At 33.7% G+C, this 19555-nt stretch overlaps 2 protein-coding genes across 3 annotated transcripts; both read left to right on the forward strand.

The window, feature by feature from the left end:
• Positions 1-457: 457 nt before the first annotated feature.
• On the forward strand, positions 458-12258 carry LOC120280820 (transcription factor MYB3R-1-like). Its single transcript, XM_039287768.1, has 13 exons — positions 458-573; positions 710-798; positions 1330-1454; positions 1592-1646; positions 2283-2340; positions 2591-2685; positions 2790-2893; positions 3094-3222; positions 4354-6142; positions 7187-7521; positions 7956-8073; positions 8778-9008; positions 11806-12258. Exons 3-13 carry the CDS (start codon positions 1348-1350, stop codon positions 11938-11940), a joined length of 3156 nt encoding a protein of 1051 aa, XP_039143702.1. The 5' UTR covers positions 458-573; positions 710-798; positions 1330-1347; the 3' UTR covers positions 11941-12258.
• Positions 12259-15936: 3678 nt separating this feature from the next.
• LOC120280272 (D-amino-acid transaminase, chloroplastic-like) lies at positions 15937-19148 on the forward strand. Of its 2 annotated transcripts, none has more exons than XM_039287049.1 (5): positions 15937-16171; positions 16858-16901; positions 17429-17607; positions 17872-18377; positions 18631-19148. In XM_039287049.1, the coding sequence occupies exons 1-5, from the start codon at positions 15988-15990 to the stop codon at positions 18954-18956; spliced, it is 1239 nt and encodes a 412-aa protein (XP_039142983.1). In that variant the 5' UTR covers positions 15937-15987; the 3' UTR covers positions 18957-19148. The 2 variants fall into 2 exon arrangements, with proteins under 2 accessions (XP_039142983.1, XP_039142984.1); XM_039287050.1 differs by having other exon boundaries at positions 18640-19148.
• Positions 19149-19555: the final 407 nt, after the last annotated feature.

Consider the following 19555-nt stretch of genomic DNA (forward strand, 5'->3'; position numbering starts at 1 on the left):
AAAAAAATAAAAAAAAAATGTCACCTCGATAAAGTTTTGGACTTAAAAGAAAATATAAATCATAGGGTGTAAAATTAAAATTTAAGTATTTTAAAGGACCTACAAGGATTATCCCCAAAATTTGACCATGTACTAATCGGTAATAAAGACACGTGGGCCAATGAAATATGAATTAGTCCCATGTTTTCCAACGGCCAAGATTTAATCCGACAAACTCGACCATAGCCGGTAACTCCCCCCGGTTCACCGCCGACAGCCGGTTTCCAGCCGTTGGAGATTCAAAAACGAGAAGCGGTCTCACTCCGCATCCGACGGCTGATATTCCATCAAGATCACCAATCACCAGATTATGACCGTTGGATCGAGCGACTTCTACCAAGCTTTGTAACGTAGGGTTTGAAAACCACCCCTTTTCTCTCCGCTCCTCCATTTTTTTTTTTAGTTTGAAAACTAAAGAGAAAAGTCTCACTGGATTTCAAAGGCCTCGTGCTCTCGTTCTCGCTCCGATCGAGGGTTTCCAGATCTCGGTTCCGTTCCTCATGCTCGATCCCAATCCGTGTTTTGATTCCACAGGCAATGCCCTTACCTCTTCCTTTCAGTTCCTGATCCTGAATTTTTGAAAATACTTGGCAATTAGTGATTGTTTTGTTAGTTTTTGTGGTTTTTGGTGGTTTATGAGTTCTGTTTTTGTTCTTTGTGATTTTTGCAGGTTATTGGAAATTTTGGGTTTGGATTCTGCAGGCAATGCCCTTGCCCCAGCCTTTTTGGTTTGGAATCTTGAAATCATGGAATTAGTTGGTAATTACTGATTTTTGATGGTTGTTGGTAATTTTATAAGTTGGGCAGTTGTTCTATATGATTGTTGTTGGAAATTTTGGGTTTTTGGATCTCGGAGGCAATGCCTTTGCCCCTGTATTTTAATTTTGAACCTTGAAGTCATGGAAATGGTTAGTAATTAGTGATTCTTTGGTTGCTACCAGTTATTTGGATTGTAGTTGGGCATCTGTTCTCTTTTATTCTTGGAAATTTGGGTGTTAATGTGATTTTTTATTGTTAGATTTTGGTGGATTTGGTTCTGTAGTTTTGAAAATTTGGCATCCTAATCTAAGGATTTAAGTAGATGGATCTGGTTTCTAACTTAGTTTTGGCATTGAATACTGGTTTTGAGTGGATGAGATTCTTGGGCGGTTTTCACTTGACTCATGGTATTAGTTGTATATTGTAGATCCAGTGTCTGATGTTTCGTGATTTTGTTGGGAGTGGAATGCCTACTTTTCATGTTTGATGATGTTGTTCTGCGATTTGGTGAGATTGGGGTGTTTGTGTCAGGGCATTGGTTGAAGGACGATGGCAGGTGATAAGGGGAAGAGTGCTAAGAAAGGCGAGGCTTCATCTTCTGCTGCTCCACCAGATGGCAGTGGGAATGAGCTTCAGAGACAACGGCCTCTTCATGGGTATGTACTAGAAGTGATTCATTCTGATCAGGCATTTGAACTTATCAAATTTGAGTACTTTTTTGTTTTGTAGTTTCATTTTGCTTGTTTTCTGCTTGAAAAATGGAAATTTGAACACAATTGTGATTCTTTTATAGGAGAACCACCGGTCCAACCCGTCGTTCAACTAAGGGACAGTGGACTGCTGAAGAGGTAAATCTGCAAAGCCCCTTATGTGTATTGCAATCATCATGATGTAAACCAGTTTCTATTTTATCCTCTGCACTGCAATTTATGTTTGACAAAAATTTTGAGTTGCTCAAACTTATGAGGAGTTCATTGTCTTTCCATGAGGTTTGGATTATGTGCTACAGCTAGAACCTTTGACAGTTACACAGGCTTCTTCATATCTCCTACTGAGGAATTAGCTTATGCTTAATCTTTTTGCATTTATTTTTGATTTAACTTCTAAAATTTTTCTATATGTCATATAATGATTAGTCTAGGAATGAATCTTTGTAATTGTTAGTGACATTTCTCCACCATCTAAAAGCTCAAAGGTTGATTTCCTTCTAGATTCATGGACTTGGTTTCAATTATATGCTAGGGCTTACAGGTGTAATTTGAATTGCACTGCCTCTTGAATTGTTGATGTTCTGACTAATAAGCTCAATTTTTATATCCAATAATACACCTGCGTCTAAACATACTCAGCCTAACTCCGTAGTGGCAACTGATATGTGTGAATAGTTTAAGTGGGTTGAAGAATTATTCTATTCTAGATTATTTTATTGTTAGGCAGGTCTGAATTGTGTTTGTTGAAGCTTGCTTCTTTTATTGCTTATGCAGGATGCTATATTGTGTAAAGCTGTCCAGCGTTTTAAGGGGAAAAATTGGAAGAAGATAGGTACACCAACAGATTTACCCACTTTATCAAGTTATTCTGTAAATAAGACCCAAGTGGAATGATGTTGAAAGGTGGTTCTTCTCTATTGAGTTGCTTTTGTTCTTAAAGATGGGTTTGTCCACCAGGGATGTTCCATATTAAAAACCTGTAGTTGCTTTTATTCAAAGTCTTTTAGAATTTGAACCAAGTTCATTCCAAGGTAATGATAACTGACATGTATATCATTTCTCTATCATTTCCCACATTGCAGCTGAATGCTTTGCTGATAGGACTGATGTCCAGTGCTTGCATAGGTGGCAAAAGGTTTTGAATCCTGAATTGGTGAAAGGGCCCTGGTCAAAGGAGGTATGCTATTTAAGATGTGGCATATAAACTCTTGTGACCTTATTTTTCATTAATCCCTTTTAAACTGGTTTTACTATAATATCCCTTGTGTTTTATTCTGACAGGAAGATGAGAAAATTATTGAAATGGTAAATAAATTTGGAGCAAAAAAGTGGTCAACCATAGCACAAGCACTGCCTGGTCGTATTGGAAAACAATGCCGTGAGAGGTACTCCTAACCCTTCCTTTTTTCCCACTTAGTGTTGTTTCATCAGATATTTTCTATTTTTAAGCTCTTTTTACTATATTAGGTAACTCTCTGTGTTTAAGTGAATCATTTAAAAATTTGTGTTTCTGAGTTCTTGTGGTTACTTTTTGGTATTTTGCTGGCACTAGCCTCTTGAACATTTTGGGAATAATTTATTTTAGGTGGCATAATCATCTCAACCCTGCTATAAACCGGGATGCATGGACTCAAGAAGAAGAGATAGCCTTGATCCGTGCTCACCAAATATATGGAAACAAATGGGCCGAATTAACCAAATTTTTGCCGGGCAGGTGAGAATTGAAAGTCACTGTCCTTTTGTGGTTCTGTCTTTCTGCCACGTACCCTCCTCCCTTTCATGATTTATTAAACCTTTGATGAGAAGAATTGACTGCATACTACTAGCTTTGTTCATTCAATTCCGAAAGTTTGAATACTGCAGGGGGAAGCTTTATGTGTTGCTTGCAGTGTGTGCAATGATACCAAGACATGTCTTTCCCTGTTAAATTATGCACATCTATTGTATTTATGCATCTTTGGTGTGTGTATACTTCTAAGCTTCTGTCTGGTTGTCCTTCCTTGAAGGTATGACTTGGACACATGTTGCCTATATTTATACTTTGGTATGTGAATAGCTTGTCTTTGACCAGAGCTTTTTTTTTTCAACATAACTTTCTGACCATTCCATTTGTATTTACGTTTCTCAATCTAGTTATGCTATGGACCAACCCCATGTATGGTATACATGTTATTCTAGTGCATTCCAGTTCTTTTTAGCTTGATTACTCTGTCAAGTGCCAACGGATTCTGCATGATCATTTTGCCAACCCAAAAATTAGTCATATTGCCATTTACCTCTGGAAGCCATCGTGTGTTTTCTCTTAGTCTACTTCTTCAGTAGCATGCTTTTGTTTTCATTTAATAAGTTATACTCTTAGTCTACTTCTTCAGTAGCATGCTTTTGTTTTCATTTAACAAGTTATACTCTAGTTTTACGTCTGTTTTCCTTCTTTGTATCTTTGCATCCCTGTGTTGGAGTGTTAAAGACCAATTTGGCAGTGTGAGGTATGAGGCCTATAACAAATTCCTCATGTGCAATCTGTAAATGAATTATTTTACAGTAGATTTTGAGAGATTAGAATGTACTTGAAGCTGTTGATGTTTATGTTTGTTCCTGGAATGTGTTTCTGCCTCTCTAGTGGCATGGTCTTTTATCTCTTATTGAGATATGCATAATTTATTCTGCTTCATTATTTGCAATCCCGGAAGTGGTATCATGTTTAATACATTTTCCATGTTGAAAGTTGTCTTCTCAATGGGAAGTCACAATGAGCGCTTTTATTTGAAGTTGGAAAGTATGATTACTTTTTGCCCTTTTGCATTTTTCTTTCTAACATGAAACTTGATATTCTTTGTCATACCAGGACAGATAATGCTATAAAAAATCATTGGAACAGCTCTGTAAAGAAGAAGTTGGACTCCTATCTGGCATCTGGTCTTCTTGCACAGTTTCAAGGTCTTCCTCTTGTGGAAAATTTGCCCATATGTGTTTCTTCAGCTGGGATAAATCAACAAAACAGTGAAGATAGTGTCTTTAAAGATGGTGCAGATATTGAAGAATCTTCTGACTATACCCATGGTTCAGTCCTGGTATGTTCACAATCTGATTGTGAAGTAACAAACACAGCATTACTGTGTGAAGGATTAAGACTTGGGGAGGATGTCAACCAAAGGGCGATGCAAGATTTTCAATTGTCTGAATATTATGCTTCTATTGAGGACTTTACCTGTGTTATCCCTGAAACACAGAGTAGTCAGATTATTGCTTCAAATGCAATAGAACAGAACTCACTACATTGCATTGGGCAATCTAAAAGTAATGTCAACCAAGTAGGACCAGAGGGATTGCATAATGGCTCTTTACAAGAAACTGCCCAAACATCGCCTGATGCGGCAAGAAATTTGGATTGCTGTGCAGAACAAAGCGTTGAGCATCAAGGAAGTCAATCAACATTGCTTTTTGACTCAGCTGATTGCAGTGCTGATAGATTTCTTGAGACAGAGTTTCAGCAGGACTTTACTACCGGAGTTCCTTTTACAACTTCAAATCAATTTCTTGATTGTTGTACAGCTTCTGCAAATTCTCAATCTGTGGCAGACTGTTGTGAGTTTGGTAGTATTCTTGGTTCACACCCAGTTACTTCATCAGGCATGCTGGGAGTTTCATATTGTCAAAGTTTGATGTCTGTAATTTCGCCATCTTATATTTGTCCAGGTGATGGGAACCTGGCTCACAGAAGTGACAGCTTTGAGCTTAGAGAGGTTTCTGTCAGTAATGCAGATTCAGGGTTCATTAGTTGCTCATATGATTCCTTTGCTTATTCCACATGTTCTGGCTTATCTCCTGTTGGTAGTTCTAAATCTAAGGTTTCTGTATATATGGAACAATGCCCGGAAAGGAGAACACCAAAGTCCAATAATGTGTTATCAGTGGGCTCCACACTTCCAACTGTTATGGGCAATGCTAGTTTGTTAAATGAAAATGCCAATGCCATAACAACTGAGATCCCAGACTCAGGAGCTTTGTTTTATGAACCTCCTCGTTTTCCAAGTATAGATTTACCATTTGTTAGCTGTGATCTTATCTCATCTGGTGATCTTCAACAAGCATACAGTCCCCTTGGGATTCGACAACTAATGATGTCTTCAATGAACTGCTCTACACCATATAATCTTTGGGATTCACCTTCTCATGATGACAGCCCTGATGCTGTTCTGAAGAATGCTGCCAAAAGCTTCATATGCACACCATCAATTATGAAGAAGAGACAAAGAGAGCTATTATCCCCATTGCAGGAAAAGAGAAGTGATAAGAAATCTGGGACAGATATGAACCGGACTTTATTCTGTGCATCCTCATCAAGTAGGAGTGACTTTTCATCTACTGATGTTAGACACAATGAGAATGCTACTTGCAGAATTCCTGTTAATCAAGTAGAGGCGGGTGCAGGACCTTCAGATAACAAGACAAAGAGTTCTGAAACTTTAACCAAGGTAGAAGAAAATTTGGATGATGGTCTTAAAGATACAAAGGATCAAATTGATTCTGCACGCTCCAAAATTTCAGTTAGAGATACTGAGGTTAAGATGGGTCAGTGTGAGAATGTCATTGGTTCATTGGCCAAAGCTGATTCTGATGCAAAAGAGAAGAAAGTAAGCTTGTTTAATTTATTAAGCAATCATGATTTCCTGAATTTTATATCTGATAATCTGGACTGCTTTTGATTCATATATCATTCCCTTGGGAACTTTTCTTGTCTTGGGTGGTAGATTAATAAGCTAATAATGATCTCTGTTTTAGTTCAAGCTATAGAAGTAGCTAATTTTCTGGTTTGCATACATTACTCCAAGCATTAAATCTGAGCAAAGGCTGAAAAAAGACAGTTTTTTGACACGGAGAGAGGTGCACAATAACTAGGGTAGAATGTTATTGTGCCACATTAAGATAGAATGGAAGAGGAAAAATCCTGGTGATAAACATAATACTGGTTATCATGGTTCAATGAGTCTGTTTAAAGAATCCATAAAACTGGTAGAATGTTATTGCCAAGTATTTACTTAAATATAGAGCTTTGAGACTGCAGATGTTTCACACAACTTGAGAGAATTAGATCAAGGTTTTTGTGTCTGATGGAAATAATTTGGCTGTGGCACATTAAGATAGAATCTTAAGTTCGTTAACGACGATTAGGGAAGTTTGTGATTTTCTTTTCTCTCAAGTTCTTATGGTTTAAGCCTTTTGTAATTTAGTTCTTATACTGAGAATTTTTTTTTTATTATTACCTTAAATTACTCTTATTCACAATAAATGCAATTTTCATGCCAGTTACACTTCTACAATGTTTCTTTTAACAATGTTTTATCTTTGCTAGATGCCACTTCAGGTATTATAGCTAGCTTACTAAATTTTGTGATTGAGAGTTGGATGGTCGAGACAACCCTTTTACAATGTAGAAGTCCTTCCTTTTGGCCTTTCACAAATCAATATTGAACTAGTTGTGTTCTCTGCTTAATTGAAGGTTTACTTTGAAGTTATTTATAAATATATGTAGGCCGACAATGATATGAGATGTTTGAGCTTTCTATTTATTGTCAGTTTGTCTTCTTTTTAAATTTTATATGCAGCACTTGCTGGAAAACTTGAGGCTTTTTTGTACTTGTGTTGTTGATCATGACAGTAGTCCTTTTCTCCTGCAGCCTGCCGGTATTCTTGTTGAACATGATGTCAATGATCGACAATTACTTTCAGCTGATCAAGGTGGCAATCCTACGAAAGCACAGATGGATGTTGTCGATGTATCTTCTAAAAGACAAAACTCTAAAATCAAGGAGAGTATGGAAAACACGAGATCTAATTGTGATTTTTTATCCAATTCTTCTTCCGTAGTATTGTCTAGTGTTGGTGAGCACAGGCAGGACGGTTGTCCCATTGCAGCTAAAACAATACATAGTGTCCCATCCTCAGAACCACGGGGGGTGTTGGTTGAGAAGGCTGCACCATCCATTGAACTTGACCTTGACAACTTGAACATGTAAGATCACAGAGACAATGCCATCTTATATTAATGTCATTTATGATCGAGTGAGGCATTTTGAATATGATCACCACTGCAAATTAGAAAAGTTATAATTTCTCTTTGCAGCCTTTCATCAGTGGCCGCTATTTCTTATTTATTTTTCTGCTTCCACATTGACTTTTAAGAGCATATTGTTTATCTTGTACAGGAAACTGTTTAATATTTGTTATGCATAACTGTTGTAACTGCCTTTCAATAGTAACCATAAATTTACACATAGGGATTATTTCTTTCTGGACTTTGTTCAAGAATCATTGTTCTGCGTTTTTTTAAAGCAGGAATTACCAATTTAATTTATTTGGATTCGATGTTGTGTCCATGGAATAGAACTACGTGTGTATTGTCTGTGCTTTCGTAAAATATTAAATAGCCTTTGTATTTTTCTGCAGTTTTGTGGACACCCCTGCTATTAAGAGAAGTTTGGAGTCCCCCTCAGCATGGAAATCACCTTGGTTCATGAACCCTCTTCTTGGTGGACAGAGAATTGACACAGATATAACATTTGAGGTATTGTATATATTCCAGTGGTTGCTGGATTGAGGTTTCTAGATTCCATATGCTTTATTACATTAGGCAAGCAATTCTGCAATGGGGAAATATGTACTTGGTCTCAGTCTGTGGTATGCTATTTTTATTTGTGCAGCTTATTGTGTTTAATTACATCCACTTGTGTGTAGCCATAGGTCAAATATCTTGAAAAGTAGATTTTCTTCACTAGTGGCTTTGTTGAATTCAAGGTTGTTCATATTTTGGTTTTTCCGCATTTCACTCACTTCACTTTTATTATAGTTAAATCTTGCTAGATGGGCATGATCCAACCTTAAAAGTTTAAACTAATTAGAAGAGAAACCTATATGTATACATATTTATTTAAACCAAAATTTCTTTAATTATCCATGGGACTATTTTGGCATATCTCTAACACACTTCTTAGCATGTGCTCAGTCTTTTAGCTAGTCATGCAGTAGACCAATCCATCATTTTTACTAATCATGGTGCACTTGTTCAGGTACCATATTAAATTTGCATCAGTCAATGTAAAAGTTAAGCTAATAGGAATAGAGACCCAAAAAAATATACTTAGGCCAACATTTTTTAGCTTTAGTTGAATTTGATGTCCTTTATCCACTAGACTTTTGTTACAGTTATATATTATCTAAAAACTATATTTTCTTTCTTTGGCATTGCTTGATTTTTTGGTTTGTTTTCAGGATTTAAGTTACTTTATGAGCCCTGGCGATCGAAGCTATGATGCCTATGGTCTGATGAGGCAACTAAGTGAGCATACTGCTGCAGTTGTGGCCGAGGCACATGAGATACTTGCAAGTGGAAAGTCAAAGGAAGATGTTTCTCTTTGCAAGTTAGAGGAGGGAAATTCCTCAAAAGAAAATAGTCAAACAAAAGAAATGGTCAGCCATACTCTGAAACCGCCGAACATTAAGGTAATTTTTCCATTGTTTCTGGTTGATATTTCCTTCATGTTCATGGGTGATGTCTTGCACTTGGTTTTTGTCTATGGTACCAGTTTTATTTTTTTATATTCAAAAAAGTTGCGTTGGTCTATGCATGTGAATATGAATTTCAATAAAATGTTTTTTATGGAATTACTGAGTGTAAGTAAAGAATTACAATAAGCTTAAAAGGTTCATACTGAAAATTTTTGCTTGCTTCTATATCATCCACATATTGTTCTTATTTTATTTAGAACAAAGATGAATTAAACTTCGGGAATTCCAAGTAAAATTTGATTTCTGAGCATTGCATCCAGAATGTTGATACATCTAGAAAATCCCATAGTTTGCAGTGGGTGTTGACAATACAAAGGATCTGGCGTTATGAGTGTTTCTAAGAATTGGACTTGTGACTATTAGAGTAGCTATATCACCAAGTTAAGTGAGTAGTAAATATGGATATAAATATATTAGTATGGATGAGATCTAAGAACTTGGAATGAGGTACTTGTCAAAAAAACCTCAAGGTCCAATGATTCCACCATTCTTTAACCTATATATGCAGTGACACTTTGTTATCATATCCGATCTTGGACTAATTTTTAGTTCCACTGTGTCTCTGATGTTATAATTTTATAATTGTATGAGTGGGTCTTATATTGGTAGACGTGGCTTTGTATTCATGTGCATCTAAGGACTTGGAATGGGTTACTTGTCAAAAAAACCTCAAGGCCTAATGACTTCTCCATTCTTTATCCAATATATGCACATGATACTTTGTTGTCACATCCGATGTTGGACTATTTATAGTTCCAACACTTATTAGTTAAAGCTTTTTTATTGAATTGGATGTGGATAATATGTTTGGTTCATAACTAAAATTGTATCCGAGCTTGGTTAATTGATTTATTTGCTATGGAGCTATTTAAAATAGACTAACGCAAATTAGGGGTTCATTTGATACAAAACTAATAACAACACAAGCATTACAACACAGTACAAACAGTTGTGGTACAACACAATTACTTATACCGTACCTTATTAGATATTATAGGGATAACACAAAATTTATTATATTGTTTCCCGTTTAATTTGTTCAAAGTATTGGGCAAAATGTTGTAAAATTATTGTGATACCCTTTCTACTATCCTCTATCTTGGTTTTGCAATAAAGAACTTCACAAGACAATAAATTTTGAAGTTTCTCTCATTTTTAATATTAACTATTAAATTTTTTATAATTAATAAACTTTTAAATCATAATTACATTTTTTTTTTAATTTTCAATATATATGCAAAATAATTGCTTGCTAAAAATAAGCATAAATTTTTTATATGAGTACACTAATAATTTTGATATGTCCAAAAAAATCATATCCCATGATAGAGATATAAAAGGATTTATATTTTTATTTTTTATACGATTTTAATTTTCAATTGTTGGATAGAAATATTAAAATATTTATGTTTATTTTTTTATATGATTTAAATTTTCAATTTTTTAGATATTAATCTACATAGATATTTTTCACTTTTATTTATTTGAAAAGATATAGAATCAAACATCCATTTGGGAAGGGAAGGTCTTTAGAAACCCTAAAATCTTAGAGAGATCCTAAAATCTTAGAGAAATGAGAGAGCAAAAAAAATAGAAGGGAGATGGAGAGCGAGAGCGAGAGCGCGAAGAGGATCAGATGGGGAAGGATATGCATCTATGGAAGAAGGGAAGGAGGTGCTAGGTCGGGGAGTTAGTGTCATAGGATGTGGTATGCTTTTGATTGCAATTTTTATTTTTTATTGAAGATAATTTAGTCTTTTAGTTGTGTTGCGATAGAATTTTTGTACCGAGGTTTTGGTGGTACAAAAATTTTATCCACTTGTGTTGTACAATGAGATCTTTTTGTGCTGTACTCTCATCTCAGCCTATTTATAAATCAAAAATTTTATCCACTTGTGCTGTACAATGAGATCCTTTTGTGCTGTACTCTCAGCCTATTTATAAATCAAAAATTCTATCCACTTGTGCTGTACAATGAGTTCCACTTGTGTTGTATCTCAAAAGTTCGCGTATCAAACATACCCCATACCCCAAGAGTGTGTTAGAGTAACTAATAGTCCCATGCTTGGTTTAGTTAGTAAACGTGGATATGAATATACTAGTCTTATGTCCTCTCAACTTAAGCGCTTTTAGGTATTCAACCCTTATAGTATGTTGGTTTATATTTAACAATGACAAACTAGCCTTGTTTCTAGTTAAGCATGTCTAACAATGTCTGACTTGTGATTTTGCCCTGCAAGAGCTCTCTGTACTATCACTGATTTCTTGAGTTCCAGTAGAGCATAGTATTGTAGTGCTCCTACCCAAGAACCAAATTGAATTAATTTGATTTTTCCTGGTATCTATCACTGATTTCTTGAGTTTCAGTAGGACCTGATAATTAATTAAAAAGGCACTTAGCGTCAGAAGAGCAATTCTATCACTGATTTCTTGAGTTTCAGCAGGACCTGATAATTAAAAAGGCACTTAGCGTCAGAATAGCAATTCAATCCAAAATGGATACTATGCATATCTTCCTTATACCTGCAGTAAAATTATGTCATGAAAAGGTGCATGCACTGTGGCTACAAGGATATTAGTTTGTGAATGCTGTGTTTTGTTTCTCAACACATTGCCTGCTAGGCTACTCAGATGAGTAATTTTTTATACAAATTTTGTTTTAATTCAGCATAAGTCATGCCACCCATCCTCTTTAAGACCTGTTTTATTAAAAATTTCAATGCCTTTTTAGCCGGAGGGACGTGTACTGGATTTCAGCGGATGCACTACCACCCCTGGAAGGGGGGAGAGCAGCAAAACAAACAGTGCAGGAACCGCGTTGAGCATCTCAAGTCCATCCTCCTATCTCTTAAAACGTTGCCGTTAGCAATTTGCAGAAATTTCATTGAATAGAAACAGAAATGTAGGCCATGCATAAAACTCTTGCAACTGTCAAGGTAAGTTGCCCTTATGGAATTGTAGTGATTCAAAAGTCATATATCATCATTTGTCAATATTATATGTAATGTGGATACATCGTCCTGCTCACCCTAAGTGGTGTGATTTCTCTATTGATTTATTATTGGCTCCAATTTTTGGTTCATTCTGTATTTACTGTTGCATTTGCTCAAACACTCTCTTGTGACAAACATCTCATAGGGACTTATGAATGGTCAACATCCAAATAGAAGAGTGCTTTGCTATACATTTTTCTTTTCTATCCTATACATTTTTATTATTTAGTTCCATAAATTATTAGACAAATAATGGCAATCTGTGACATGGCTTGAGTGTTATTGAATATATATATTTTTTTTGACGAAGGTGACAAACGCTGTTGCGCCATTGAATCTTCTATGCTTTGCTAAGTACATGTATTTTTCAATTTGATGTGATATATATATATATATATATATATGGATTTGTTGCCCATTTTTATTATTTGGTTTTTAAAAATAGAAAATTTGTGAAAATCTGTGACATGACTTTTCTTCCGCCTTCTTGGTTGATGATATCTTTAATGCTTTATACATGCATTTGCATGCTTTCTGATGGAACTATGATAATGTTGTGACATTGATGAGGAAACCAGTGGGAACTGTATAATTTTTAGAAGTCCAAACTCGTTGGGGATGTTTCATTATTGTTGAAACATCAATTAGCTTATTGCATATTCAATTGCATCATGTACTATAAATATTCCCCAATCAAACCCCATCTCAAACTCATTAAATGGTATATTTCTGCTTACCTGATTGATCTATCAAAACTTGTGCACTTTATCATTGCATCAAATAATAGTCTTCATCAATATGTTGTTCAGAACTAAGCTGTTTATGGAAGGTGATGTTTGATTGAATTGGTGCTGAAATCGTATTTTATTTGCCGATATCTGCATCAACTTTAGAATCCTAATGACATTCAAATGTGAAGAACATGATTCCTTTTTCTTTAATTGTTTGAATCAAGATGTATCAGAGATTCTTCTGTCTTGCTGTAATATTATATACTTCATGGTTTTAAACTTTCTGCGGTAATTTCTAAGTTGAGTAATGTAAATTGTTCTTTTTCTTCTGTATTACATTCATACAATTTTTTTTTTTTTTTGAATTGTAGGTATGTTTGTATTGACTGTAATATATTTAGCATAATGGTATATTTAATCATAAGTTACATTAGATAGAAGTTTCAAATGTGGCTTGTGTTTAGATACCAACATTAGTTTGTAATACATTAGTTTGTTATTGAGATTTGTATTATTATATGTAAAAATTATATTTATTTGTGCATCTCACCAAACACCAACGTTTACATAGATGCTTTCGGCGAGAAATCCACTGAAACTTTATTTGGAAAATAATATTTTATTTTCAGCTTTTAAATCTAATCTTACTATTGGTTTATTATATAAGAAAAAATTAATTGTGTAATGGCACATGCATGCAAATTATATGCTTGTATAAATTTGCCGTTTGTTAAGGGCGTATCTATAAATTTTGTTGTTTGTATGGAGTAAAAATACTCTAGAAAAGTTTAATTAGTGTATATTTTTTACAAATTGAGATTCTTTGATATATATCTATCTATATATATATTTGTTTTTTTTTTTTTGAATAATAAACGACATGCGCCTTTTTTTATATGAATATAAACAGTACTATAGTCCGGATATATAGTGTATATACAGTATGAGAATAATATAAAAATTTCGGATGAACAGTATATAAACAGTATGGTAAACAGTACTGTTGAGGGAGGGATTTGAACCCATGACCTCCCCATATATATATTTATCATATCTAAATATATATGACCTGTATGATATAGAGCCCGCATTTTCTACGGACATTTGCAGGGTTGTTGGATTAATATCAAACACCGGGCACAGTTATCTCTAATTCCTAAGCTTACTCATTCTTATCATTTTTGCTCTCGAATATAAAAACGTAAAAATACAAACACACAAATATAAAAAGCACTAAAAACTTCTGAACATAAATTATAAGCTTTATGCAAGTATTAAAATCACTTGGTTGAAGCTGCAAATCTCGTGCCAAGCCAAAAGGCAAAACTAATAAAAACCTTAGCTTTTACTTTAAAAAATGAGTGAAATGGTTGCATTGATTAAAGACAAAAATTATTAAAGCCAATTTAACTCATCAAGCCATTCAAAGGCATGTAGATCTTAAGTGCTATTGTGAAAAAGCAGAAGGGCTTAACAGTAAATATGAATTAATGGAGCTTTGTATTCCATGAAGTACTACTACAATGATGAGATGAGAAGCATTTATAATTTAAAATAACATAGTTCTCTATATTCCTCATTCAATGTGTTACTCATGTATACCTATATAATGTCCCACTTCTAAATTATATAGATTTTTTTTTTAAAAAAAAAAAGTTATGTAGAATTTTTCTCCATTTTCCAGAAAAACTACATTTTCGATTTTACACAAATTTTTTGATTATTTACATACATTGAAAAAACATATTTTTGAAAAAAAGCTATAGTTTGCATTCTATGTAAATATTTCTAATTTATTATTTATTTGTTATATGTTTTGGAACACTTAAATGATTAAAACAACTTTTTGTGCTAATGAATTTGAGTCAGAATGTCAGATTTATTTATTTTTTAACTATTTTGAATTTAAGTAATATTCAATTTAACCCTTTTTTAAATATATCTATTATGATTTATTTAATTTATCAGTAAATAAACAGCCAATTATTTCAATTAGTGGGTGTAGTACTTCCCTCCAAATAAGTGTCTGATGGTTAAGCCTTTCTATGAACAAGTGGTTTGTCACACACACACACATATATATATAAGAATATTATATATATGTATATATGTTTTACGTCCTCTAAGTTAGTGGTAGAGAGATAAAATTAGAGAAAGATAGGGAGACGAATGAGTGGCTTCAGGGTGTTTTGTGTTTTATATAAACTTTTGTTTTGATTTGAGATTGCTAGTTGAAATCAGAATGGAGGGTTGAGATTTGTTGGATATTTTAGCAAACATCGATCGAACGACTGTGATTGAAATACTGTAATTCTCATTTTTTTACTTATATAAAATAAATAGATACAATAGCTAACACTTGCTTAATGAGTGATAAAGCACTTGGCAGTGCATGAGCAAACGCAAGTTAAAACCTTGCGCTTTATAACTATAGTAATATTGTTTATGCACTGTTAACTAGATCTCCAATATTGTAGAGCACTATTTATTTAACATTCACTGGGTTATAATGAGTCCCCTGTAAAAGTAATCATATTCTTCATCCATCCAGGGTTGTATTGAATGGTGGATTTATGATTGTAGGGTTATAGTTCTTGATATATCATCTTATGTGCATGTGATAAGTTTTCATTGTCCAATGTGTTAGCCCATCCCACATGATAAATCTTTATATGGTCGTTAAGCAATTCTAATTGGTACACTTTTGTATTTGTCTGCTCGTGTAAAAAAAAAACTGTCTCATGACCTGTTTGCACTCCATGCTTATTTACACTTTCTTTAAATGGGTGGCGCTTGTCCCCTATTTATCAAATATATATATATATATATATATATATAATAAATCAAATTAAAAAATTTAAAAATACACGTACTAAAATAGCTAGCATTGCTCCATATCTTAAAGTATTACAATTATTAAATATATTCCCAAAGTCTATCATAACTATTTAAAACATCTCTAATAATTATTAGAAAAAAAATCTATTTTGCCAATATAAATAGCACAGCATCATTCTTCTCTCAAAATTTTTTCATATAAACAAATTAATAAATAAATAAAGTTAAATTCTCAAAAAACTCAAAATTTTTCATAGAAACATGATATAAAAACTTTTGAGAACTTGTCTCATGGCGGAGAACCTTCTTAGAGAGAGAGAGAGAGAGTTCACTGAGGTACACTCCTCTTCAATGGCGTCGTCCCTTCCGTTCATGAGGGACGCCATTGTCCAAAGAAATGCATTTCTTCATGAAGCTTTCCCTTCGGTTCCCTTTCCCCCTGGAGATGCTCGGAAACGGTTGGGGTTTGGGCTGGCGATGGATCATTGTAAAAGGTTTTTGGGATTGAGAGCTGTTAGGATCTTGGATTGGAATGGTGAGTTTCTTGTATTTCCTTCATTTTGGATTTATGTAATTAGTTTGAGATTTGGATGAAAGATTAGATATTGGCATGAATTTTCATCTTGATGTCTTGGTTTTTTGAGCTGGATTGTCTTGAATTAGTGTCTGAAAAGTTTGTAATCTGGATGAAAGATTAGATTTGTATTCCTGTTTGTTTGTTCTTGTTTTATGTATTGGCTTGCATTTTTCATCTTGATGTCTTGATTTTTTGAGTTGGATTGGCTTGAATTCATGTAAAAACTTCGAAATATGGATGAAAGATTAGATTTGTATTCCTGTTTGTGTGTTCTTGTTTTATGTATTGGCGTGCATTTTCATCTTGATGTCTTGACTTTTTGAGTTGGATTGGCTTGAGTTCATGTATAACTCTGAAATCTGGATGAAAGATTAGATTTTTATTATTATTTTTTTAAACCTTGATGTTATAATTTTTTTGAGTTGAATTGTCTTGAATTTATGCAGATAGTTTGTAATTTGTATTTTTATATTGCCATGCATTTTGTATTTTTGATGTATTGGGATGGATTATTTTGAATTTATGTGAACACTATGAAATTTGGAAGAATGTGTGAATTTTTCCCCTGTTTTCTATACTGGCATACAATTTCATGTTGATGTTCTGATTATTTATTTTGTTTGTTTGATGATCCAATGCTGCAGATGGTATTATGCCCTTTGATGATCCTGCTCTCTCTAATTTTAAGGTTCATCTATCTTCATCACTCTCTGTTTCTCTTATTTGCTTTTTCAGTTTCAATTAATTTTATAATTCTAGTAATTGGAATCATGATGTAAATGAGTTTGTTGACAAATATTTTGTGTTTTTTTTTCTTTGCTGAACTATTCATAAAGGAAAAAGAAAAAAGTCAATTAGTATGATGTCTCTGCAATGTACAATTTAATCACAGTCCTTAATTATCTTTTCCTGAAAAAAGGAAAAGCTAAAGATAAAGAAAAAGAAAAAGAGAAATAAACATAGGTATAATTATACAGTTGCTTTGTTTATATAAAGAAAATGATATGCTTTATCGATAGATCAACTTATTATACTTAAGAAGAAAACTTTTTCAAGAAGAAAATGAATGTTTTACTTCCTTCTATAGTAAATTGTTGGCTAGAGAATACTTGACAGTGATTTTTTTTTCTTACATATGTTTAATCTCATGTTTAGATTTCTCGATTAGTTCAAATTATCTTTTTCCTGATAACAATTGATTTGATTAATACTCAGATTGCAGAAAGACTAAGAGAATGCAGAGAAAATAATGGAATAAAGCAACATTATATGGCTATGTATACTAGTATTTTTGGTGGAATTACTACTGATCCTGCAGCTAAGGTGAACCGTAAAGAAGGTCAATTTGCTGATAAAGAGTGTGACACATCTCATACTGCTTCTGTAATTAATGGGTGAGCTTATGAAGCATCTAAGATTTAGAAGCTAACTAATTAATGATTTCTTTTTCATTCATTTGTATCATGAATCAAATGACAAATAGTTATGATACTTTTCAAAGTTTTAACTATTAACACTGTTTTTATATTCAATTGATGTGCAATTTTTTTACCATTTGTTTCAGTTATTTACACTAACACATGTTTTCATGTGAAATGTTCTTCACACTAAATTCCATTTTATTGCTGAGTTAGCTTCTTTACATTTTATTATTTCAGATTCCCGTATGAGTTAGAGCACCGATATTTCGATCGCTTGTCGTTTGAACTCTCAACCATGACAAACACCCTCATTAAATTCAGCTTACCATTGTTAACTGGCTGCACTATGCCTGCCAATGTAATAATGTCGTTGATTTGGATGAAGTTGATGGAATTTGCCATGATGAAAACCATACTCACTGCTCTTTTCAAGATGGAAACTGAAGAAAACCGGGCATTTGTGGGGATTTGGTCGGAAGGTGAACAATATGTTGACAAACAAATTAAGACGAATTCCCAGTCCCATATATTCATGGCCAGGGAGCTGTTGTCATCTCATTTTGAGAATATCCTCAGTAGTTGTACAACAAAAATGTCAGCTCTGGTTGCACAACTTGGAAGAATTAAACTAGTGAATACCTCGTTAGAGACATGGAACAATGAAGGTGAGGTGATGCTTATGGGCAATAGAATTCCTCGGGATCCTGTCTTGCCTAGCGAGAATGATGATAATATTAGTGAAGGTAAGCTTGTTTATATATTTTTCGTGTTTCCATTTCCCTTTGAATTAGTTTCATTGCATATTTACTCACACGCACAATTGTCTAGATTATATTCATGTTCCTCGAATAGAGTACAATGCGAGAAATGCCATTACATATGTGATTAGAAGTTGGTTAGTATTAATGTTGCAAATCGACTTCTTTATGAATGATCACTCAGTGATGCTGTTGTTGCAATCTCTAGTATGAGTAAGCTGGAAGTGATTACCTATAGCTCTTGCAGGTGAAGACATTGCTATGGCTCGATCAGAATATGATGTAGAATATGATGATGACGATGATTGTGAGGATGACGATGATGATGATGAGGAGGATGATTGCGAGGATGAGGATGATGATGATGATGAAGATGATGATGATTGTGAGGATGAGGATGACGATGATGACGATGACGACGATGAATGTGAGTGTGAGGATGAAGATGACGATGACGATGATGACGAAGAAGATTGTGTATCACTCGTTCCTGAGTCGTTGTACAAGCCAAATTGGAGTCAGAGTGAATCATCTCAAGTTCATTCAGTGGCTCCATCTAAATAAAAACACTACTACTTTTTTTTTCATCTTTTCATGTATTGTTTGTTTGGATTTTACATGCAGTGTTGTTTGATTGAAATTAGTGTTTGTTGTTGAAGAACTTTGAGTTCACAATGTATTAACTCAGATCAAATAGAAGAATGATACCTCATACTAGATTTTGAGATTGACAATCTTATAAATGTGTGTATGTAATATGAGATTTATTATTATTATTTTGAGATGTTTGCTTATTTGTCTTATATATTCTATAATTTTACTGTGATTGCCAATAATTTTTAGGTTTATTGGTATTGTTTAAGGCATTCGCCTTATTGAGGGGCCAAGTTAGAACCCAACTCGTGCAAATAAAAAGCACAAATATAATAGAGCTTAGCTCATCGCTTGTGATCATTCTAGACATGTGTCTTGTTTATAGTTGTTAAAAAAATTACTGAAATTTTGGTAATTTATATATTGTATATTAAATTTTTAATTTTTATTATGGTCTTATATATTGTGAAGATTTTTAGAATATATAAATAAATTGACAAAAAATTTTAAATAAAGTAGGATTTTTTTGGGAAAAGATTGTAGTAAAATCAGGTATTGAGAAAATAATT

Source organism: Dioscorea cayenensis, chromosome 17 (genome assembly GCF_009730915.1).
Source record: "Dioscorea cayenensis subsp. rotundata cultivar TDr96_F1 chromosome 17, TDr96_F1_v2_PseudoChromosome.rev07_lg8_w22 25.fasta, whole genome shotgun sequence".
Classification (NCBI taxonomy): Eukaryota; Viridiplantae; Streptophyta; class Magnoliopsida; order Dioscoreales; family Dioscoreaceae; genus Dioscorea; species Dioscorea cayenensis.